The sequence below is a fragment of the Castor canadensis genome, chromosome 8 (assembly GCF_047511655.1).
Source record: "Castor canadensis chromosome 8, mCasCan1.hap1v2, whole genome shotgun sequence".
Taxonomy (NCBI): domain Eukaryota; kingdom Metazoa; phylum Chordata; class Mammalia; order Rodentia; family Castoridae; genus Castor; species Castor canadensis.
In genome coordinates this window covers 104914189-104939247 of record NC_133393.1, presented here as the reverse complement: position 1 = coordinate 104939247, position 25059 = coordinate 104914189, and the positions used below count along the sequence as shown (strand labels likewise).

The following is a 25059-nucleotide window of genomic DNA, read 5'->3' as shown; positions in this document are numbered from 1 at the left end:
AGGTGTTTAAATTAGTTTGAGGAGTTAGCTACAAAAAGTCTCTGCATTCCTGACAGAGTTCTATTTGAAGCTAAAACATCAGAAAAGCATACTGCCTAAGGCTGGATTGACTGGTGAGTGTTCTAGTTAGCATTGCAAAGCATGGCTCAGAACGTGATTGGCCCCTTTATAGTGGTGGAAAGGGGGAAGGGACAGCAGCAGCCTGTGTGGCTGAATGCTGTCTACCAGGGCTTCCCAGTGGGGTGTATTACTATATTTTGGGGCACCATAAGTGGTCATGCAGAAGGTGGCAAGTAAGCCTCCCTAGCTCTTACCCACTGAATGCTAGCAATGCTGCCTCTTTATGGTGGCAACTAAAATCACCATCATACATTTCCAGGGGCCCACCCCTGCTGGGTCCAGCTCCCAACACACTTGTCAATGGGTAAGTTTGTTTACACCTCCCCCCCTCCCCCGCACCCCTGCATTTTCCCCCTTGTCTAGTAAGCATCCCTGCTGTCCCTATAAGATTTTGTGCTTGAATCTTTGATACCACAGTGTGCAAACGTAAGAATATAGATTTAAAATGGCTCCCCTCAGTGGGATTTGCATTATAATGTGCATCAAACCAGCAGCCCAGTGAAAGAAGCTCAAGTAATAGTATTTTGTTTTTACAGCCCTATTGAGGTGTCACAGACCATGATAAACCATGCACAGATGTTTTGTCATGTATACCATCACCACAGTCAGTATCTAATCCCCCTCAACACTGTGGTCTGGAAATGTTTTAAGGCTGTGAACTGAGGCAATCATTAGATTTCATTTTGACTGTTTCCCACCTCTCAGGGTTCACTGTCTTTTGTTGCTTAATGTCTAGTGATTGAAAGCTATTTTTGCATATATTTTGTCCAGTTTTGGATTGTTTCTAGTGGGAGTGTTTATCTGGACCCTGTTATTCCAGCATGGCTGGAAGCAGGAGAAAAACTAGTAGAATTTTAAGCTTATAACAGTGGATATAGAATGGACTTGGGTTGGTTTCCTTCCTAGAGCCAATGATCATTCTGGAATTTCCATAAAAGAGGATCCTTGGGACAGCAATAAGAGGAGATTAGGAAACTCATTTGCTTGGACTGTATGCTTATTTGTAGTGGCTCTTTCCTTTCAGCACTCACAAACACGTTTTTTTGATTTTTTTGTTTATTTATTCACATGTGCATACATTGTCACAAACACGTTTTTATATAGTACAGTCATTTGTTTATGATAGCTCACTAAAGAGAGGACCATTGGAGATCCTGGGGAGTGAGGGACACTAAAGCCATCTTCCCCCACCAGCCCCTTGTTCTGCCTAGATAATCCTGAAGCGCAGAAGGACCCCAGTTATCAAAAATCATGAGTGCCTACACTTCTGCCTTTTATAAAAGGACAAAATGACACACTTTTAGAAATCTTTATTGACAAAGCTTAGCATCCAAAACAAGGTTAGTTAGAGAAGTCAGCTGAAGAGAAGAGCTCATTCCCCAGGCACTCCTGCTGTTTGAGTTTAGATTGGATACAAGGGCTTGAATTTGCTTGTCAGAAACTGAGAATCTGGGACATGCAGGAGCTCTTCTGAAGGCGGTGTTACTGTTTTGAAATGAGCTACACACTTGCTGTTTGGGTTGTGTGAAGAAGCAGCCCAGGTCATCCAGGGTGTGAAATAGAGCTGACCTAAAATATTGGCAAAAATCTATGAATTTTTCAAGCTTGGCTGTGAATCACAGTCTCTCAAGGCTCATGGAGACATTCCTGGGTTCTACTCCAGGCTGCTGAATGCTTAGCTTTGGGGCTCGGGTCAGCAATCTGATTTTGGTGGCTCCCTAGATGATGATTTTAGCTAACTACCAAGGCTTGGGAATTACTGGCCTAGATAATCTACAATGATGTTGATCTTCTGGATTCCTGAGACTCCTGACTTCTACACCCATAATGCATCTTGAATTCATCAACTCTGTTTCCTCACTGCAAATACCCCAGTACAAGCCAGGGTCATCTCCTACCTGTACTATCTAACACCTGTAACTGCCATCTCCACCTCCATTTTCCGTACCACTGCACCTTTGCCTGACTTTATTCTGTGGTAAAGCTAAAGTGACTATTCACAATGTCTTTCTTGCCTAACACATTTCAGTGCCATCCCACTGCACAGAAAATAAAACTTTTTTCTGTGGAGACATCCTCATAAGACTTGGCCTTTGCCTGCAGCTCCAGCTTTGTCTCACGTCACTTCACCTCATTCATCACAAAGGCTAAAGCACATCTGTCCTTTCCCTCCTAATGTTATTTTTCACATGGTTTATCCTTTCTTATCCTTCAGGTCTTAACTTAAACGTCTCAGAGAGGTTTTGCCTGGTCCCTTGGTCTAAGAATCCCACTCCCTGACAAAAACATGCAGCTTTCCTTTGTTTAACTTTATTTCATAGAACTTCCATAAGCTATAATTTCAGGTTTATTCCCTATTGTCAGACTTTCCACTAGAATGTAAGCTCCCTGAGGGCCAGGGACCTACAAACTCTTGTTCAATGCTATATTTCAGGTGTTGGCTGAGTGCATGGAACTTAGTAGGTACTTAATATTTGTTGAATGAGTAATCATGTCCTTTACAACTTAGCATGGCTTGCATTATATAGATTTGCAGAAGTGTGATTTGATCTAAACCCTTACAGTAATAAACACTATTTGAAGGGACTGATGTACTTTCAATGTTGCTATGAAGGCTATGACTTCTGAGCTTCTGGAGGAGGATTGTGCCTTGTAACAGAGCGCTGGGTAAACTTCTTAACATGTTCTTTATGGCTGGATGGATTGAGGGAGATGATAGCCACCCACAGACTTAGTAGTCTTCATGGTATATAATTCCCTCTGAACACTCTGATGTTCTGAAGTTCTTCCAACTTCAAAAATAAAAAAGTTTTTTTTGGTGAGGGGCAGTACTGGGATTTGAACTCAGGGCCTTGTGATAACTCACATCTTTCCTTGCATTAAAATTTTTTTAAATCCTGGCAATGGTCTCTGACTGCCAATTTGATTAGACAACTCAGCCACTTATGGCCAAGAGATCAGGGTGTTTAAAAATATGGTAGATTCTCTGTATTCCATGTGTGGGGCAGAGGAATATTTTCCAAATAAAGGGGTGGGGAGGGAGCTGGCTTACTATACCATAGTTTTCTAGCATTGTCATCTCCATAATTAAATATCCGAATGAGAAGTCTAAACAAAAGGCAGGCTGGATAGAAAACACTAATTAGAGGATGAAAGGATGCTAACATGTGCAGAGCTTTGAAACATCTCTTAGGTATAAAGTTTATGCCTAATTATGAGAAACTGTAGGTCATAAGAAGGATGCTATTACCTTGGGACATCAGATTTACAGAAGTATGATTAACTTTCAGAGTAATAATAAGCAATAGGCTGTTAAACACCTAAGGGATAGAAGACGGACTAGTGATCTCTGATAACGATTGAGTATTTAGGTTTCTCTTGCTTTATTAGTAGATAGTTCATGTATTCACATGTATTTTATAAAAGAAAACACAAGGATGTATTTTAACATTTTTTTAAAAGGAAAAGTGTTTTGTGACCTACTTAAGAGTTCCTTAATTCTGAGGAGGGTGGAGAATGAGCAGATTCTCCCTTACTTTATTAAGTGAGTCTGGATTTTGTTTGGGATGGTAGTGAGCTCAGTAGAAAACACCTTCCTAGATGTCCTTGTTACTACAGATGGCCACGTGAACAAATTCTGTGCAACAACTGGAATGTGAAATCAAGTGAATTTTATGTAGATCATGTTGTCTACAATTAAAGACAGACTATCCCGGGTATGCTCTCTAACCCTGGCAAAGAGAAGATCTGTGACAAATGATTTCATGTGATAACAATAACACTAACATAAACTATAGGCTTCTTATATATGGTGCTGTCAATGTTTACTCTAGATGTGAATGTCTTGTCTTTTCCTGGCAGATAAGGCATTTTGCTTCCTCTACACATGGTCTTAGCTCCAGAGAGAGAGAGTAATTTGAACATTCATATAAACTCTTATGAGGCAGAGACTTATTCTGTCATTTTTCTATATCTGTGATACCCAAGCAGTGCGTTATTTGTTCAATGATGACTAGTGGAAATACATGGTAACCCTATCCTAATACTTAGGGAATGTGTACTACACACCCAGAGGAACCCTGTGTTGACATTGGCTAGCAAATCTAGGCTCTTTCCCCCAACATAAAGTTGGGTAGTCTTAGTTCCACCTTTAATGTCTTTATGCCAGTGCATGTTAGGACACACCCAATTGGGGGGAACTTAGTACAAGTATCAGCTGTATGCTGTAGCAAAGGCCTGGAGGTTTTCTACTTCAGCTGCTTTCTTCTTTCCCAATTCTACACTGCAACAATATCCTGCTTTAGCTGAGCAAACTTTAAAAAGCAAGAAAAAGCCAGGTGTGGTGGTGCACGCTTGTAATTCCAGCACTCAGGAGACTGAGGCAAGAGCATCATGAGTTCCAGGCCAGCCTGGACTGCATAGTGACACTCCATCTCAAAAAGAAAGAAGGAAAAAGCAAGAATGAAGAAAATAATATTGATAACAGCAGAAATCAATGAAATAAATTAACTGGGTGCGCACAACAGGAACAATAGAAAATACCAATGCTTCATTCCCTTTTTCAACAAGCCTAAATTCTTTTATCTAATTATTCTCAGTAATTACAAACATTTTGGACAAGGATGGGGATATTCTTTCTTTAATACATTTCTGTAACATGGGAGTAGTCAGTGCACTGCATACAAAGACACAGAAGATGAGGAATCAGTAATCATTTAGTGAAAGGACAAGAAATGAGGTGGAATCTGGTCACTGCGTGAGTGCCAAGTATTCTCTAAGGAGCTAAATGGCCTTTGCTTACTTGTGAGCATGTTCAAAATTGTTGTTTTAAACTCCGCATTGGAGCTCAGTGCCCTATACGCAACACTGAGTATTTACAGATCTCCTGTACTACTTAAGAGAAATTGTTTTGTGGCAACTTCCCAACTGCCATGTATGCTATTATTACGTTAAAAATGGTTGCTGCCTGATTTTAAAATAAGCAATATTCAATTCTAACCAGAGTTTTTATTTTTTTTTAAACAACTGTATCAAAGGTTTACTGAATCAACTGAATTCACAAATAGGACTTAGAATTTCTTTAAATAGTAATCTCCTTTGTGTAATTTAAGCGTTGACCAGTGTATGAACATTGACTATATTGGGGTGGGAGGTTGGAATGTGGCAGGGAAACTTTAAAAGGATTAGGACCATAACCAAATTTAAATTGGAATAAATAAATTTTATCAGAAACAAAGTCAAAGCATCTCAAAATACTGATTATTACACTATAATATTCAGTTTCTAAAACAGACTTAATTTTATATGACATTATGAAATGTCAGAAGAGTTACTTTTGGTGCATTAAAAGTTATCTAAATATCTATTGAAGAGTTAGAGCACTCAGAAATGTGACAACAGTTTTTCAAGCCTTTTAATTTTCTTAATTTTCATACATAATTCTCACCTTATAGGTCATAAGAGTCACAAAAGCAGTTTATAAATTTTACCAAGTTAAAACCAATAATTATATCATTAGGGCTGGGCATGTAGCTTAGTGGTAGAGTGCTTGCTAACATGTGTAAGGCCGTGCATTTGATCCCCAGCATCAAAACAAAATCAAAACCAAAACCAAAAAATACCCAAACCCCCAAAATCAAAACAAAACAACAAAAAAAAAAAAGAAAAGAAAAAGGAAAGGAAAGAAGTGTATTAGTTTGAAGAGATAAGCAGTATGCAAGTATGCATCTCATTTCTAAGGTAGACATATTGATTGTTTTAGCCAATTAGACATCAGAAATTCATTTCTCACAGTTCTGGAGGCTGGAAGTTGTAGATTAAGGTGCCATTGTGGTGGGGAATGACTCTTCTGGATTGCAGGTGACTGACTTCTTGTATCCTCACATGCTGGAAAGAGACTTAAAGAGGTCCCTCAGAGGAGTCTCTTTTTCTATCTCTCTCTGTGTCTCTGACTCTCTCTCTCTCTCTCCTGTAGTGCTGGGGATTGAACCCAAGGCCTTGTATGAGTTTCCCACCCCCCCCACCCTGGGGGCTCTTCTATGCACCCGTTCCATATGAGACCCTCATAATTTAATCCTTTCCCAAAGGCCCCCACCTACTCTTATCATCACACTGGAGGTTAAATGTTCAGCAGATGAATTGGGAGGGGGACACCACAAACTTTTTCTTCTTTTTTTCCAATTTTTTTAAAGACAGGGTTTCATTACATAGCCCAGGCTGGCCTTCAAATAATGATCCTCTGTCTCAGCCTCCCAAGCGCTGGTATTACACATGTGCACCACCGTACCTGGCTCACAGACTTTCAACCTATAACATTCATTTAACTCAAAATCACAGTCTGAGCTTCTTACATTTTTAGACACTTAACTATCACTGTGATGTAACACTAGAATCCTAAGAAGGAAATAGTGTAACATAAGCTGCATGCTGAGATGCATTCAGGGATTGTGCATCACATTTAGTGACTTGTGCAGGGATGTGATTAAAATCTGCCTGTGCCATGTGCCACTTCACAGGGCAAGAGGAGTGTGTGGGGAGGGCACAGCTCTCCCTTCCAGACCCTGTCCTGGGATTACAGTGGCAGCCCCTTTAGCCTGAGAGTTTGGCAGGCAGTGGCTATAAGTGGGATAGAACTGGGATGAGAGCCCTGGGGTGGCCACTGCTCTGTGTCTGAAGGGGGAAGGAGCTAGAGATTGGAACTCAGCACAAATGATGATAGTACTATGCAGATAATGAATAAATTTTATGTCTGTTTAAAATTAATTTAAGAACTGATAAAAAGAAAGTGGTCTTCCACTTTCATGGAGGTTCCAATTTTATGGAATTTTATATAAAAAGACAAATCATCAACTTAAAGTAATATTAATAGCTAGCACACATTGCAGGTATTTTCTTATTTCATCCTCACAGAATCCTTATGATATTGGGTTGATTATTGTTCCTATTTTAAAATTAGGAAACCAAGACTTAGGTCAACTAAGGTGGTAAAAGATAAAATTACCATAAATTTTATTTAAAGATCTCAGTGGCTTTTATCTGGAATTCTAGAACCAGCCAACACCTCATTCTACAAAGTAGAACGAGTATTCAGATGAACTGAGCTGAGATTGTTGACTTTAAAGGCAGAAGAGGACTGAAGAAAGCGGAAACGGGACAGAAAAGCACATTGGTTTTTTCAAAGTTACTTTCCTTCTAGGGTTAAAAAGTAGAGGTAACTTCCTCTTTTATGCTGAATCTGGTTGAGTTTGATTACATGGCACTTAGCTCAAGTGACCCCTTTCTGGCATCTGCTGGGACCTAGTATAGAAGGCTTGTCCAAGGGACTTTGTGTAACAAAGATCACAAAACCACAAAATGACAGGGCCAAGATTGGAACTTAAATCACATGATAGTTTCTCTAAGCTTCCTTGTGCCACAGAGTAGAAAAAGAGGTGGAGAACAGAGAACGTGAAGGAATGGGACACAGAACTGATTCTGGAAAAAAGTCCTGATGCTGTTGGGAAAATCACAAGAGTAGATGAATTAGAGAAAACAGCATTAAAAAAAAAAATCTCTCTTCATATCTCCATTTGAATAGTTTATTTCTTTATAGGATCCATTAGCAATACACAGTGAAAGAACAATCAGGTTAAAAATAAGAACGTAAAAGTCCTTTCAGTGATAACATGGGGGCCCCATGAAGGGCAGGCACAATGCTTTCAGTATAAAAAATGCTTCTTTGTACTGGGTAATTTTATTTCTGAAATCAGAAAAGTATAATAAAGGATTACTGTGCTATAGTTCTGATCAATGGGTAATAGTGAGTGAGGTCAAATCATTCTTTTCTCTCTCTCTCTTTTTTTTTTTCCAGAATGGGGTTTGAACTCAGGGCCTTGTGCTTGCAAGGCAAGCACTCTAGCACTAGAGCCATACTCCCAGCCTACTCCCTTCTTTTAAGATACATTTCATTTATGTGAAAATCATTGCTTTCAGAGTCATAAGGTGCTCTTTATTTCTTACTGGTAACTTCTGAATATTATGTTGAACACTAACTTCTACTCATAGATATCACCAGGAGAGCAGTATTCCATCCAAGGACTCAACTCTCTGTCCTCCTTCGGACCCCAAGAAGCTGCCCCTTCATGGCCAAGTTACCGTTCGACCCTTACCTACCCCCTCCAGGATGTGTACTCAGTCCACAGCAGCTGCTGGGAGGGTTGCCAGCTCAGCACCTTGCTCAACAAACACAAAAGAACCTCAGGGGCTTCCAGATCACAAAGACTCTCCAAGTGAAACCCCTTTCAAGTGTGATGGGAACAGAAACAAGTTTCACTCGAGACACTCCCTCCTAGCTTCCCCTTTGCAGAGTAACTCAGATCCAGAGAAAAAGGAGTTGGAACTTCATCTATATGTTATTTCCACAACCTCATCAATATTTCTGCACTTAAAAAGTTCATGGAATAATTATATTCTAGTAAGTATCCTCATAAGTTAACCTTGACCTCAGTATATATATATATATACGTATATACGTATATATATGTATATATATATATGTATATACGTATATATATGTATATATATATATGTATATATATATATACGTATATACGTATATATATATATACATATATATATATATATACATTTTTTAGACCAAACATGCCCTCCCTGCTCTGTCTACCCATTTTGGAAATTTAGCCTTGGAATTTAATAATTATTGTGAAAGACAAAATGCACTGGACAATTGAGGGGATATTTTATTCAGGCTGTTGTAATAGGGAAAAATTTTTTATTAAACAGTAGTGTCTTACAGACAAGGAGAAGAATCTACATTTTTGTAGGAGAATTGTGATTTAAGATCAGCCTGGGCAGAAAGTTCACGAGATCCCCATCTCAACTGAAAAGGCTGAGTGTGGTGGGACACACTTGTCATTCCATTTCCTGCAGAAAGCATAAATAGAAGGGTGTGGTTCCAAGACCCCAATCTCAAAAAACAAAACAAAACAAAATCCAAAAAAGAGAACAAAAAGGGCATGGCCCAAGTGGTGGAGTACCTGCCTTGCAAGCACAAAGCCCTGAGTTCAAACTTATAAACTATTTTCAGTGATAATTATTATCATTGATCTTCTAACATAATATAATAAATATGAAAAGCTATTTTTCCAGAAGAAACTATGAGTCAGGGTCTTATAAATGGCTAAAACCTGTGAAAATTACAAGATAGCTAATTCTTTTTCTTATAGTACAATTCGGAATCACTGAAATATTTTAAATTTCTATTTGATCTTACAACAGGAATTCTTTCTATAAATTAAAAACAATCAAGTTATAAATATAGGAAAACTCTGGCTTGTTAAAAAATCTCATATTCTAATTGAAAAATCAAAACTTAATTGACTTTCAAAAACAATGTATGCCAAATATTCAAAATAACTGATTATTCTTCCTGAATTGGATGGTTTTAATACTATTTATTAATTCTGCAGCAGAGGCATGGTTGGGGCAAGTCTGGCCAACTTATACCTGTAAAACTATACACAGTCCTTCAAATAATAAATTCAGTAACAATAGCTACCGTGTATTATTATAATATAGAAGGCTCCATTCTAATCTTTTATGGTATCAAAAGACAAAATTACAACAAATTTAGGTATGGATCTAATTGGCTTTTGTTATTCATGAATCGGGGGCATCCTCCTTTCTACCAAACAGCATGAGAGTTCCCACTTGGCAAAAGCAGAACAGTAGGATTTGTACGGTGGGAATAAGGAAATAGAACAATAGAAAAAAATTGATTGGTTAATGTATCAGATTACTTCAAGTTAGTTTTTTTTTTTTTTTTTTTGGTAAGTATTAAAGCAGAAGCAGTTTATTATACTGACTCAGATAGACTAGAATCTCCTGTTTTGGATCTGTCTGCTTCCTTAAAGGTTCAGTTTGATTATATGCCATTTGGCATGAATGACCCCATTTTAGTTTTATTTCTATTGGGTCTTGGGCTGAAGCTCTAAAACAAGGACTGCTTATAATTTTTGTTTAAAAACTAACATCACCTTACTTAATCTGCACAACAAATCTATAAGTTAGGATTGTCATTCTCATCCTCTAGATGAGGAACTTGAGGCACAGATAAATATGTGGAAGGTCACACAGCTCATGTAGAGCTGATATTTGAACCCAGGTAATCTTTTTTCTGTGATCACTGAAATCAGTGTGGGTAGAGGAGGGCTACATTTATGAGTTGGTAGATGCTGTCATTAAAAATAATGTTCTATCCCTTGAAAAATGGACAATGAATACACAAATATTTTGTATATGAGTGATGAATCAGGTCAGTATTCATTCTAGTAATACTAAGATAGTAATTCAATAAAAACATTGTAAAAGTTGTGACACTGTTTGATTCTTTCATTATGTTGGTCACCTTGGTTAGTTTTGGTTACATCTTCCTAAGTTTTAGGGAACTGAAAGAATACCATCTCGTAAATCAGGCAGACTTATCTTGGGCAACTGATCTCTTCTTTTGTGTCTTGAGATCCAGTATGATCTATCCTGTTGCAGGTAGGGAAATGTTCCTAAGAAGAGGAACTGGACATTTTATCTCTCTCCATACTCTTCAGTAAAATTAATGTAAGCCATCTGGATTTCCAGAGTTGAGCCTCCTTCAGTAACCCATTTCACCTGTGACTTTTACCAATAATAATGACTTCTGGGTGTTCAGCATCTCAAACTCTATGAAGATTAAAATGTTTGCCTTTTATGTGTTGTGATGATCGCTGCTAGAAAGCTAAGTTTCTAAGACTTACCTCAAATTAAAATTCTACATTTAAGGCAGACATAAACATTTGGAGAACAAATGGGCAGTTTTATTTATTTATGTATTTATTTATTTATTTAGATGTAGAACAATGAAAAAAGTACAAAGAAAAAGGACATATTTTCCCTGCCCCTATCTATCCTCTACCGTGCTCTGATATTAACATGGGGGTAACCTTGTTCAGAGTTGCAAATCAGCAATATTTTGGAAATTCCTTTTAACATATCTGTGAAGCTGCAAAAAAAAATTAAATTGCTTTACAGAGCTTGGTAAATGTAACATGAGTATTTTGAGGACTGAGAATAAGTGGAAATGTCAACACTAAAGATTTAAGGAATAATTTACCCCATTAATAGGGAATAATTAACCAAGTTTTGTGTATCTGTGCTATGTAATACTAGGTAATCATTAAAAAGATTGCAGTAAATCTATAAACACAGGCATAAAAATCTGTCCAACATCTATGAAGTGGAAAAAAAAGCAAGTTCCAGATTAATATATGATATAACTTAGCTGGGATTGATGCTACATTATAAAAAATGTCATAATTCAGAAATACTATAGATATATATTTTATAATTAATGTCTTTATATGTATGGAAAGACATAAACCAAAATGCTAATAGCTATTTTGAATACTGGTATGGAAGGGAAGGAAAAACAAAAAACTTTTATCTTTTACTTTATGCATTTATGTACCGTTTGATCTTAACAAATCATTTTATAATAAAAAGTGTTATGATGGGGTTGGTGACCTTGAGCCTAGCAAGCATGAGGACTTGAGCTCAACCTCCAATACCGCCAAAAAGATTGGTATGTTTAAAACTTTAAAGAGAACTAAGTTAATGGAAAAATTCCCTGTATGTTGCCAAATTCTGGAATGAGTTATATAAACAAAGCAGACACTATAGAAACAACTAAAGAGCAGGTGTATGATATTGGTTAAAGGTAGAGATAAGTGATTTTTAGCAAACAAAAATTCTAACAATTCCCACTTTTTTTCTCCTTTCAGAAAGCTACACTTTTACAAGATCCTTTATATGCTAGTGAGCACAGACCTGTCCCTGGAAGTCAAAAGCCATATAGGTAAGGAGTGATGGTGTGATAGTCACTGGGGGACTTCTTTCTCTCTTTGTTACTTTTTCTAACTCCATATCCTATGTGTGACTGACTATTGTATTTCTACCTCTACTTCAACTCTCTGCAAACACAAGTGTCCACTGGATGTCACCTCTTACATGTCTCATGGGAACCGTAAAGTCAACATATTCAAAAGAGAGCCCAGCATCTTCCTTCTGGGACCTGACCTTTTTCTAACAGAGGGAATGATGTCATCATCCTCAGATTCCATAAACTGGATACTACCCTTACTTCCTCTCTTCGTCCTATCCTCCATGTCCAGCCAGTCACCACATGGTGTGTTGTGTCTCTGTAATTTATCTGAATAACACCCACTTCTTCCCACTGTTACTTGCTCAAACCCAATTGTCTCTGTACTGGGCTCCTACAGTAGAGTTGGTTCCTCTGCCTCCACTCTTGCTCATTCTAGTCCATTCTCCATTAGAACAGATAAACCTTTTCATAGCACAAATCTGATCATAAAACTTACACACCTGGTCGCACTTACCAGTCCACGTTATGATGGCTTATTTGGCTAGTTGCCGATCTATTTTGTGGTGTGCTTCTTAAGGACAGGGATTATACCTTGGTCACTGGTACATAGTAGATCCTGATTGTAACAAACTAAATATAAAAAGGCATTTTTAAGACAATAGAGGAATTTGAAAGTGGACTGAGTGTTATATAATATAAAAGATTTTAAGAAAAATTTTGTTGGGTATGGTGGTAGTAATTCTGTAAGACAATGCCCACTTTATTTAGAGGTGCATTCTGAAGTATGCAGAAGTTAAATGACATACAAATAGCCTAGAATTTCTACATGTTTTTATGTTTCGTCTTAAAAAGTATCAGTTTCTACTTTAGTCCTTCACTTAAAGAGACTTTAAAGCCTAATTCTCTAGTAAAATATACTGTTAACTTTTACATGTGGCATTTATCCCTGAAGGCAAGAAGTACAATTCTAACACTTTCTATCCTGACTCAGGAAAAGCATGTTTTTCTTACAAAATTAATTCCTGAAGGCAATATACAGTATTTAAAATACATTGTGAGAGATGACATAATCACAAGAAATGGTCTCTACATGCAAGACACCTTAGGCTGGAAAGTAATAAATGTCCTTGGATTTTCAAATTACAACTTTTGTTACAGATTTGACAGTTGTGTGACCTAGCCATTGTAAACATAATATACAACGCTTCTAAGATGGTATATGAAAAGCCTTTTCCAGATGTAAAGCATTCTGCAAGTGTGAGGTATGATTTATATTAAATGTCTGCATGCTGGGTATTATGGTACATACCTGTAATCCCAGCACTCAGACAAAGCAGAGGATCATGAGTTTGAAGCCAGCCTGGGCTACATACCAAGACCCTGTCCCAGGGGAAAAAAAAAAAAAAGTCTGCAAAAAAACAAAATAAAATACAGGAAATTTGGGCATGCCTATAATCTCAGCTACTCAGGAGGATTGCAGGCAAAAAGTTAGTGAGACCCCATCTCAATAAATAAGCTGGATGGGGTGGTATATAACTATTCCCAGCTACAGGGGAGAGGTAGGTAGGAGGATTGCAGTCTGAGGCCCGCACCCAGGCAAAAATGCAAGACTCTATCTGAAAAATAACTAAAGCAAAAAAGGACTGGGATATTACTCAAATGATGGGCTGTCTGTCTAGGAAGCAAAGGCCCTGAGTTCAAACCACGGTACTGCCGAGAGAGAGAGAGAGAGAGAGAGAGAGAGAGAGAGAGAGAGAGAGAGAGCAAGCAAGCTAGCGAGAGAGGGAGGGGGAGGGGGAGGGGAGGGGGAGAGGGAGGAGTGACTCAAGTAGTAGAGCACCTGCCTAGTAAGCATGAGGCCCTGAGTTCAACTCTCAGTACCACCAAAAAAGAAAAAGAATCTCTCTTGCAGTATTATTCTGGTGAATTTATGTTTTCTAATTGATGAAAATAGAGTATCTGTTAACATTAACATAAATTTCTCTTATTTTTATTTCTTTGAAGTGCTGGGGTTGAACTCAGGCCTCCTGCTTGCTAGGCAGGCACTCTAGCACTTGAGCCACTCCACCAGCCCCCTCTCTCATTCTTGAATTGAAGAATGCTGTCTTCCCACACTAGACATGTTCTTATTTAAACCAGTCACGTAAAGTTTGTCATGTGTGTAAAAGCAAATATTCTTTGACTGTCCAAATTACAGTTTTTATCACTCATCAGTAATAATACATGATGACTAATCTAACTTGAATTTATGATACATATGAGGCCTTAATTTATGCATGAATTAATTTTCAGTATGAAAAGATTAGTGTGCTTTTTCCTATGAAAAATGTTTTGGTCTTTTAAAAAATCAGTTTGGCATTGCAATTTATTATCATGGAGGAAAAGGATGAAAAACTTTGTTTCTGTTCTGGATCTCAACAATCTGCTGACCCCGAAAAGGAAAAAGTAGAAAATTAATTTTAAAAGAATTCTTCTGGTATTGTATTTTATCTGAGCTTTTGTTTTTCTAAGGTAACTTGTTTGTAAAAACTATAATTCTGTTGTTTTGGGAGTTCTCAGAGCAGAGAGATTTTATCTTTTTTTCTTTTTTTAATGAAATGTAGTAATTAGAAGTGGCTGTATAGGGAAGCAGGATCTGAAACTTCTTTCTGTCTTACTTAGAGATTGTTTATTAAAAGCTCGTCACGGGGTAAGGACATGCATTAAATAAGTGTCACAGCACAGCATGTGTTCTCCTTGCTCCATGGTACAGACAAGGCAGTTGAGGCACAGAGAGGACATATAACTTGCCTGAGCTGATTCTGTAGTGAGTAGGGCAGAACTAGGATTCTGACTTCAGTCCTTATGCTCCAGAATTATGTTCCTAGGATTATAATAAAGAATAATACACGTAATATGCATTACATATTATAAATGCATTATTAATATGTACTATAGGTAATAAAAGGTATATTCCTAAGATTATAATAATCCTGACTCTAAGATTGCTATTATTGAGTTTGTATTGATAATTTATTATTTTTTTTTGGTGGGGCTGGGGTTTGAATTCAGGGCTTCATACTTGCAAAGCAGGTGCTGTACCACTTGAGCCACATCTCCAGTCTATTCTGCTCTGGTTATTTTGGAGATGGGGTTCTCACAAATTATTTGCCCCAGCTGGCCTTGAACTGCAATCTCCCGATCTCAGCCTCTCAAGTAGCTAGGATTACAGGCATGAATCACGTGTGCCCAGCTTGTAATGATAATTTTTTCTCCTGATTTCCCACTAAAAAAAGAACTCCCCCCCCTCCAGAAAGTGGGTTAGTAAAAGAGGCTTCCTGATTAGATAGATCAAGATGTTTTCACATAAAGGGGAGGTAGTGGCAGGAACCATCATTCCATGTGGTAGTATTGGGATAAATGGTTGGTGCCACACATTTCTGCAGCAGGTGGTAAAGTTGTTTTTACTTCAAGTAAAAAATGTGAAGCTCTCATTCATGCAGAGCATGAAATATCCTTCCTGTTGTTCCTTTGAGCTCAGGCATTCTGAATCCTTTGCTGTGTGAGCTTGGACAGGTTTCCTGACCCCTTGAACTGCTGTAAAATGTCACAGTAGTCCCCAGATCAGTCCAGCAGGGGGTGCTAGCTCTGCGAACCAGGGAGTCCATGAAAAGCACAGGGCCTGGAGCTTGCTATGTAGTCAGCGCCCAGTTAAGTTCAAGTTATTACTGAGCACAGTGCTAGATGGAAACAATATTTAACCTGAGAGAGGTGCTTAATGGTTCTTTTTGGGTTGCTAAAACTCAACTGAGTGGCCAGGATCCATCCACAAGTAACTACAGTGGGCACAGTAGGATTGGTGTGAGTCTAGAAGTATGAAAAACCTGCCATGGTAGAGGGTAGATGGTGGAGTTAGGGAAGACCTAAGCCAGGCTCTCCTGAAGTGTGGAACTTATATGGGTCAGTGAAGGGAAAGGATCTCATGTGGTATCTGACATAACCCAAAATAACACTGAATTACACAGGAAAGTTACTCCTTTCCTAGTCTACTAGTCTATTCTAGTCTACTCTCAGCAGGGAGCACCTCCTGGCTTGGTGCTTTTGATATTCACTCTAATACATACTCATCAGCCTTGCCTGTGAAGGGAAAGCAAGTGTCACACTCAGAATTCAGAGCATTGACTTAGAATCTATATGGCTTTCATGCTATTTTTATAATTTCCTGCCAAGGGATACCTGTTTTTCCTATTAAGTAGTGATACAGTTTTGTCTCTTTGTTTTTCTTCTTCTTTCTTTTTTTTTGTGGCACTGGGGTTTGAACACTTGCTAGGCAGGTACTCTACCAGTGGAGCCACTCCACCAGCCCTTATTTCCGATTTTTTTTTTTTTTTTCCAAGATAGGGTCTTGAGAACTATTCTCCTGGGCTGGTTTTGAACCATGATCCTCCTGACCTCTGCCTCTTGACTAGTTAGGATTACAGGTGTGAGCCATTGGTGCCTGGCATGACAGTTTTCTTAAAACAACAACAAAAAGTGAGTTGATTGAAAGAAAAATATTAAATAATATTCAGCATGGTTCATGGATTATGGTAACATCGGATTGGGTAAGAAGGAGGATAGAAGTTTACCAGGGACAGTGAGAGTATTCCTGGAGTATACAGGAGTACAGTTTGAGAAAAGTAAAGTTTGGGAATCAACGAAGGTTAATTTGGGGGCATGCAACTTCACTACTGATGAGTAACAAGACCAGGAGTACAAAACTAAAATTCCATTAGCAACAAAGTTTTACAAACCAGTCAGGCCCAGTGATATTTGTAAACTGCTGTGTCTAATTTTTCACATGGAAATATTTTTGTGTATGTTTTTGCAGATCTGAGGAGAAAATTAAGCACTTCAGTCAACTTAAATCTGAACTTTTTCTTAAAGACAATACCTTGACGGAGATACTTTGTTTAATTACGGAACTTAAAGTAGCAGCTCAGAAAAATTTCATTCTGAAAAGGCTTTTCTGGAAAGTAGGTGTTTTATTTTTAATCTTTAAAACTTCTTTCACCTGGCTATCAAATTCAACCATAAATTGAAATATAAATGAAAGTTGTCTTGTATTTTGGTGCTGTATTTTAGAATGTTGATTAGATTTAATGTAGTCATGTCTTAATACCTGAAAAATTGCGAGGTAATCAATAATGCATATTTGGGGGAGAGGGGGAGAAGGGAAAGTGGGGGAGCCATGGCACAAAGTGGCTCACATGGGTTGGTAGAATTAAGGATAATGATATTATTCAGACTGGAGGAGTGGCTCAAGCGGTAGAATGCCTGCTTTGCAATGTGAAGTCCTGAGTTCAAACCCCAGTCCCACCAAAAAAAAGAAAAGAAGAATAGTGATATTAGAAGGAAAGATTTTGACATGTAAGATGGAAAAAAGATTTCGAGAAGTCTTATGTGCAGATTTTTACATAGTAAAAATACAATTTTTAAAAATTACTGTTGGGTGTAGAACTAGTATCTTTTTAAATAGAGGGGTGGGGCTTAGTGTGGTAGTTTGCACCTGTAATCCCAGCTATTTGGGAGGCAGATATCTGGAGGATCGAGTTTTGAGGCCAGCCTGGGCAAAATATTAGTGACATTCCATCTCAGTCAATGACTGGGCATGGTGGTATGCACTTGCCATCCCAGTTATGCAGGAAGTATACATAGGAAAATTGCAGTCCAAGCCAGTGTAGGCATAAATGTAAGACTCTACTCCCAAAATCACCAAAGCAAAAAGGGCTGGAAGGGTGGCTCAAGTAGTAGAGCGCCTGCTTACCAAGTGCAAGGCCCTGAGTTCAAGCCCCAGTACTGACAAAAACAAAAATAAAAAGCAAAGAGGGAGTGAACTCCCTGTAGACCTTCAGAGGATTGTGGAAAATACAGTGATAGCATCAAAATGACCCAGGAAGTTGACCGTGAAAATGGAAGCAAAAGTCATGCACAAAGGCTAACAAAATTAGGATCATCTCCCACACACGGTATCAGCTTAATCAATTAATTGTGTAGACTTGCTTGTTCCAAACCTCTCTTGGCTCTCCTTACCAAATGAACAAACACTCTGTCTCCGACATTTAAGGCTCTCCACTAACGGCCTCTGTGGCAGGGTCTGAGTCTGGACAAGCCATGCCCTTTATTGTAGTAGGGTAGGCTATCAGCCAGGGGTCATGTCTGTAAGACAGGCACGCAGACCTATCCAGCTGTAGACGCTCACTGTGCCTAAGGGTGAGAGTCATCTTGACATAGAAGTGAGCCAAACAAAATGTGCAGGTGTTTCAGCATGTGGCTAGAATTGTGCTCAGATGTCTGCACAAACGTCTTACACCAGGAAGTCTGCTTGTTTAGGTTCTTCAGGAAGGTGAGGTCTGGGGGAGGGAGTAAGGATGTAAAGGTTGTAAAAAACAAACAAACAAAAAAAAAAAGAACCAATAGCTGGAGGAGACTGAAAAAGGACTAAAGACAGGGTGTAGAGAAGAAGTCCACTCACACAAAATCAACACAATCAGGATTTGGATGTAAAGTAGGTATTTAGGTAAGGAGAACTGAAGTACCACCTGAGGTACTTGAAAGAAGTTGTGAACACCAGAGGGTTGATCTGGAGGTCATTTAAGCATCTCCAGTCTTAAAACAGGCTGATGCTGGTGGCCTTGGTTATGGAGCAAAAGGTGAATGCCGAGAAAGAATAAGGCTATGCTGAACACACTCAACTCAGTATTTTATCTCTCTCCCCTCTTTTTCTAAAAGCTTGAGCCAAGTGTATGACTTGAACACTCTGTCCTCCCAGCCCTCCATCTTTCCCCCTGCTGTTTGCTTTATCTACATCATGAATTTTCTGTTGTCAGTGTCCTACCAGTTCTTCAAGGTTCATCTTGAATGCTGTTTTCCTGCCTGTCATCCTCAGTGAGGAACTTTGGTACCTTCCTGTTTTTGATGTTCTGTGGCAGTTCTGTCCATAGAACTTTCTTTGATGTTTTATAATTTGCGGTGTTCAGTATGATAGATACTAGCTGCAGATGGCTCTTAAGTACTTGAATATGGCTAGGGACTAAGGAAGTGAAAAATCTGATTTTAATAGTTGCTTGTGGCTAGTGGGTACTTTATTGGGCAGTGCAGTTCTGTGGCATCTCTCATGGTGCTTTCTCTTTAACCATTCAAAAACAAAAAACATTTATTGCTTTTCTAATCTGTGTGAAGTATGGTAACAGGTATTAGAAACTCAAGTATGATTGAGATATGGTTCCTATCCTCAAGAATTACCAAAGAGTTTTCTCTTATTGTACTTGTTAGTACAGCTCCCTTATTTACCAAAACATGTTAGAAGCTTCTTCGGGACAGGCAGGTGTCTTACTCATCTTTGTATCCTCCTTAAGGCCTCACGCCATACAGGCATATACCATGACTGGAAGCCATTCTTCCAGAATTGAAATTCTGCTTTTGTGAAAAACTAATCTGATCAGTAGTTTAGGAATAAAACATTCATGTTCCATTTCACACTTGAAAATACTGCAGCCATTCTTTAATATGATGTCTTTAGATGAACTAAAATAGAAGATATTTTAATTAATTTCTCAAAAAAAGAAAGGCCAGAGTGAATGGAGAAGGAGATACAAGGCACATGTGTAGTGTCCCTTACTGGGGTCTTTCTACACTTTTGTGGACTACTCCATGGTCCTCTCCCTGACCATGCCGTCAAGAACTCTCTCTTTAATCCATAACCAAAATCTACTCTCATATTCATTTACAAAAATAGCTTATGTGACTAATGAAAATCATCATTCTTACTTTCTTATTAGGAGTTAAAAATAATTTAAATGGCTATGTTTGTTAACATCAAGCCAATGTTGTGTCTTTCCAACTTTGTGTTGAGCTCTCTGAACATAAGGTGTGATGCTTCCTCAGGAACCAACTCTAAGGTAGGGAGATTAAAGACATCTCTAATTCTTGGTTCCTGGTTAAGAAGATGGAAAATTTCATATGTATGCTTTTCCCCTTCTAAATCAACTTTCTTGGGGCTCATCTTTACTTTTTTATTTTATTTCGGGTGGAATTTAAATTACGAGAACACTTTTTCACAAGTTGACTAAACCATAAGGAGTAGAGAGACATGCGTTTTGTCTGTTTTGTTCATGATACTATTCTGCTTCGTAGTATAGTAGCTGCCACCTAGCCGGCATTCAATAGTTATATGTTCAGTGAGTGGATAAAGAGTACGTAGAAGACTTCCTATTCATGATCTTTCTTAGCCTTTTATTTTTTTCCATAAGGTTAGTTTTTTATTTTTATTTTTTTCAATTTTTAAAAAGTAAAACACACACAATATAACATTGACCACCTTAAACATTTCTGAGTCTACATTTCACTGGCATTGTCATCCACACTATCATGTAACCATCAGTACAGTCATGTCCAGAACTCTTTCATCTTGCAAAACTGAAACTTGATACTTGCGAAACAGTGACTCCTTATTCCTCCACTACCCGGCCTCACCCGGGAACCATCAGACTTTCTGCCTCTATTGACCTGACTGATCAAGTCCCTCACATTGGTGGAGTTTTTGTCTTCTTGTGGTTCACTTACTTCACTGGCTCACACAGTTCTATTTTTAATTCTTTGAGGAACCACAATACTGTTTTCCACAGTGGTTTGCTATCTTATATTCCCACGAACAGGGCCAGGGGGTTCCAGTTTCTCCTTATCCTCACCATCCCTTGTTATTTTGTGGGTTTTTGGTACTAGCCATGTGAATGAATATGAGGTGAAATCTCCTCATAGTTTTGATTCAACTTTCCCTAATGATTAGTGATGTTAAGCATCTTTTCGTGTGCTTAATGCCTAAGAAACTGTTGGGGTATAATTATAAATTATGCATAATAAAATGTGCCCATATTTAAGGTACAGTCTGAAGGATTTTGGTAGGAGTGTGTGTGTGTGTGTGTGTGTGTGTGTGTGTGTGTGTGTGTGTGATACCAACCCAGTAAAGATTTAGAACATTTCTGTCACCACAGAAGGCTACGTTGTGCCCTCTGGCAGAGTGATATCCTTACCCTCCTGGTCTCAGTCAAGTATTGACATGCCTTCTATCACTGTTACCAGTGAGTGCTGCCTTAGCATTTGACTGACATGGAATTGTGCAGTACGTTCTCTTTTGTGTCTATTTGGTTTGGCATAATCCTTTTGAGATTTTTCCTTGTTGTTGCAGGCAGGTGGATGATATTTTAGGAGCAAAACTCCTGAGCCAATGAGCAGGTGACAGATCATAGCAACTGATCTTTATTAAGCACTTATGACTTGCTAAGCACTCTTTGAGCTTTACAAATACTATGCTATTTAGTCCTAAAATCAACCCCATGAGGTAATAGTATTAACCCCATTTTAGAAATGAGGAAATTATTGCTTCTCAGCCTTTTGGCTAAGATCAAGTGGAGACTGAGTCACATAGGAAGCATAAGTAATTTGCCAGATATATAGTAACAAGTGGCTGAGCTGGGATTTGAATTCAGAGAGCCTGGCTCTAGAGTCAGTATGTTAAACTGTCACAGTCTGCTAATTTCTCAGGCACTGGGAAAGCCCAAGCACTTGGCTTGGTGCTCATTCTGCTCCTTCTTCACCACCACCCTGTGCTTCTTCTCATGCCATGTCACCTGAAAAGGGTACCATATACTTGTCTAAACAGTCTAAGATGTCACTAGTCATCAAAAGTCTAGGGAAAAAAAGTGCACACTAGAGGAATAGAAAAAAGAAGCAATTGCATTGTCTTTCTCATTAGTACCAACTGGCCTGATTTTGTAGGCCAGTGCTTATTTTCATGCTTGATTGTATCTCATGAAATTTGATAAGAACACAAAAATATTAGTTGCTCAACTCTGAGTCAGTGTTTATTTAGGCAGAAATGGCAACTTGTGTCTCCCCTTTATTACCCAGAAGTAATCATATTGTTCTATTCCATTTTTACCAGCTACATTAGTGCTGTACACTCAGTTTTGTATTAGTAAAGTTTTTTTCTTTTCCCTTCAGTACTGAAGACTGAACTCAGGGTCTCATGGCTGCTGGGAAAGTGCTCTGCCACTTGAGCCACACACCCTTCCTCTTGCTTTTACTTTGTTTTTCAAATAGGGTTTCATGATTTTTGCAGAGGACTGGTCTTGGACCATGATCCTTCTCTATGTCTCCCAAGTAGCTGGGATTACAGATGTGTGCTGCATTGCCAGCATGGTAAACAATTTCAAACAAGAGCTTTCCTATCTATTATTTCATTATATCCTTACAAAAAAGCCAAAGTACTTTGGAAAGGCAGGATTTATGGTATCCTGATTTTCTAAGATAACTGAACGACTTGCCCAAGATTATATACTTACTTCTGGATGATTTTCAATGTTAATTGCTGAGCTAAAAAGTATGTTTTCAATTTGGATTATGCCAGTATTAATGAAAGATACTATAATTCACTTCTACTCAGGGGACAAATGATTTTTTCATGCTTTTATGTAAGGGCAAAGTTTTAACAACTGATATCTTAATTATCATCTTTCTCATTTGCTTTCACAGACCAGTGACCTTTTCTATTTCCTAGTGAACAAACTTCATGAGTACTTACCGGAGTCCAGGGATAAGAACGCACTTCAGAATAAAAGCCAAAGGGCTGATGAGCTGGTGTAAGTATGCACTAGATAATCAGACATTTCCCCCAGGATGTTCAAGATGAATGAAAGGCACTAGACAACACGTATGCAGTATTGATGATTAACGGTATTCAAGTCTTGCTTCACACACACTTCTAAAAATAGCATTCTTTTTGTCCTAATTTTAATGGAAGGATATATAAGAAACTAGTAATATTGACTGCCCCAAAGAGGTCAAATGGGTGATTGGAGGACAGACATCTTTCACTGTATTTCCTTTTGTACCTTTGACCTTTTGAGCCCAATATTACCTACTTGAAAAAAAATGGAAGTTATTAAAATAATTTTTAATAATGTGATTACCCTAAAAATCTTTGCAAAAATATGCATGCATAAAGAATATGAATGACTTAATCCTGATATGCAGCTGTCATTCATTCATTCTATACCTTCTTTTTTTTTTATAAAGTAGAATTTATTGGAGAGAAAAGAAAGGGTACAGCTAAGGTACCACAGTGGAGCCCGGAAGCCGGTGGCTCCCATTCTATACTTTCTGTTGTTGTTTTTTTTCAGTACTGGAGTTTAAACCGAGGGTCTGGACCTTAGTAGGCAGGTGATCTACCACTTGAGTCATGCTTCCAGTCCTTGCTTTTAGTTATTTTTCAAATAGGGTCTCATGTTTTGCCTGAGCTGGCCTGGACCATAGTCCTCCCATTTATGCCTTCCCATTATAGCTGAGATGACAGGCACACACCACCATACCCAGTTATTAGCTGAGATAGGGTCTCACTAATTTTTTGCCAGAGCTGGCCTTGAATCACAATCCTACCAATCTCTGCCTCCCGAGTAGCTGGGATAATAGATATGAGCCTCCCTGCCTGGCTCAACACATGTTTTTGAGTTACTACTATGTAGACATCAGACTAGGTAATCAACCAGTGTTGGCTATTGGATGTACAGAATCTCTTTCCTGTACTTTTTGCTATATGAATATCTGAAAGCAATTCTAACAAGGATTAATGCTTTTGTGGGATACTGAACTTCTAATGAAACAATGCCATCCCCATTCTTTCTTTTCTTTGTTTTCTAGGGCATGTATTGAAATTATACAGACCCTAGGTCTGATGTTCCGAGAAACAGAAATTGAATCATCACGCCTGAACACGTTGGCAGCTAAGAAGTAAGGTTTTGAAGAAGATATCGGGACCTTGTAGTTTCAACCCATTCACTACTCTTGTTGAGTGTCTTCTAAAACTTGTAGCTCTCTAACCTCTTTGCTCAATTGCCTTGTAAGTATATTACACCTTTTCTTCCCTCCACTTCCTCTGTGATGAGTAGATTCCTTGGCACACACTGAGTTCTGTCTGTCCCTCTGGATTACTAAGGATACCAAGATTTTCTTAGCGTAATTTTATTTATGTATATATTCATATACACCCACACATATAGTATAGACTATTACTCCTAGGGTCATCAGAGAGAAAACAAGATGAGATTAGATCAACCACAATAGGAAGTAATGCAATTGAAAGAGGGAGTAAACGAGATACATGAGGACTGCTGCTGGCATAATGTGGCATGGTTTTTTACAGTGAACTTTTATAAATAGGAGCACACTCTAACGTAATAATTCAAAACTATAGTATACTAAATACACTAACCAGTAACGCGTACTGGGGCCTTTACCTTGAGCCACTCCATCAGCTGTTTTGTTTTGATAGGTATTTTCGAGATAGGGTCTCTCAAACTATTTGCCTGGGCTGACTTTGAACTGCAATTCTTCTGATCTCTGCCTCTTGAGTAGCTGGGATTACAGACGTGAGTCACCAGTGCCTGGCTTGTTTTCATCACTATCAAGCGTTATGTACTAATATAGTTGTGCGTAGTATACTTTTCAACAGGTGGCAGCACAGTAGGTTTGTATACAGTAGCATCACAGCAAAGATGTGAATAATGCTTTATGCTACAATGTCGTGATGGCTACAGTGTTACTAGGCAATGGGAAGTTTTCAGCTGCATTATAAATTTATGGGACCACAGTCAAATACACTGCCTGTCATTGAGGAAAACATTATTGGGCAGCACATGCCAAATTGTAGGACCTTGGATGAATGACCTTGAAGGGTTTATTAATGTATAGAATGTGTTCTGTAATAAAGACACTCTAGGACTGGGAGAGTGTCTCAAGTGGTAGAGTGCCTGTCTAGCAAGCGTGAGGCCCTGGAGTTAAAAGTACTGCCAAAAAACAAAACGAAACAAAACAAAAATACTCTAAAATATGTGGTCAAAAGAAGATAGAAATTTATACCTTCCTCACATAACAGTCTAGAGCAGATAGCCAAGCTTTCCTCTACAAGAGTCATCCAGATCCTAGATTCTCTCTCTCTCTGTCTCTGTCTCTCT

At 38.4% G+C, this 25059-nt stretch overlaps 1 protein-coding gene across 3 annotated transcripts in view; it reads left to right on the top strand.

Moving 5' to 3' along the window:
* The window catches only part of C8H12orf56 (chromosome 8 C12orf56 homolog), a 68028-nt gene that overhangs the window by 23050 nt on the left and 19919 nt on the right, over positions 1-25059 (top strand). For all 3 annotated transcript variants that reach the window (XM_074083822.1, XM_074083821.1, XM_074083823.1), the window contains 5 exons: positions 8164-8572; positions 11931-12004; positions 16881-17025; positions 22583-22689; positions 23747-23836. In XM_074083822.1, coding sequence (XP_073939923.1) covers positions 8164-8572; positions 11931-12004; positions 16881-17025; positions 22583-22689; positions 23747-23836 — 825 coding nt within the window. The remainder of the gene's footprint in view (positions 1-8163; positions 8573-11930; positions 12005-16880; positions 17026-22582; positions 22690-23746; positions 23837-25059) is intronic.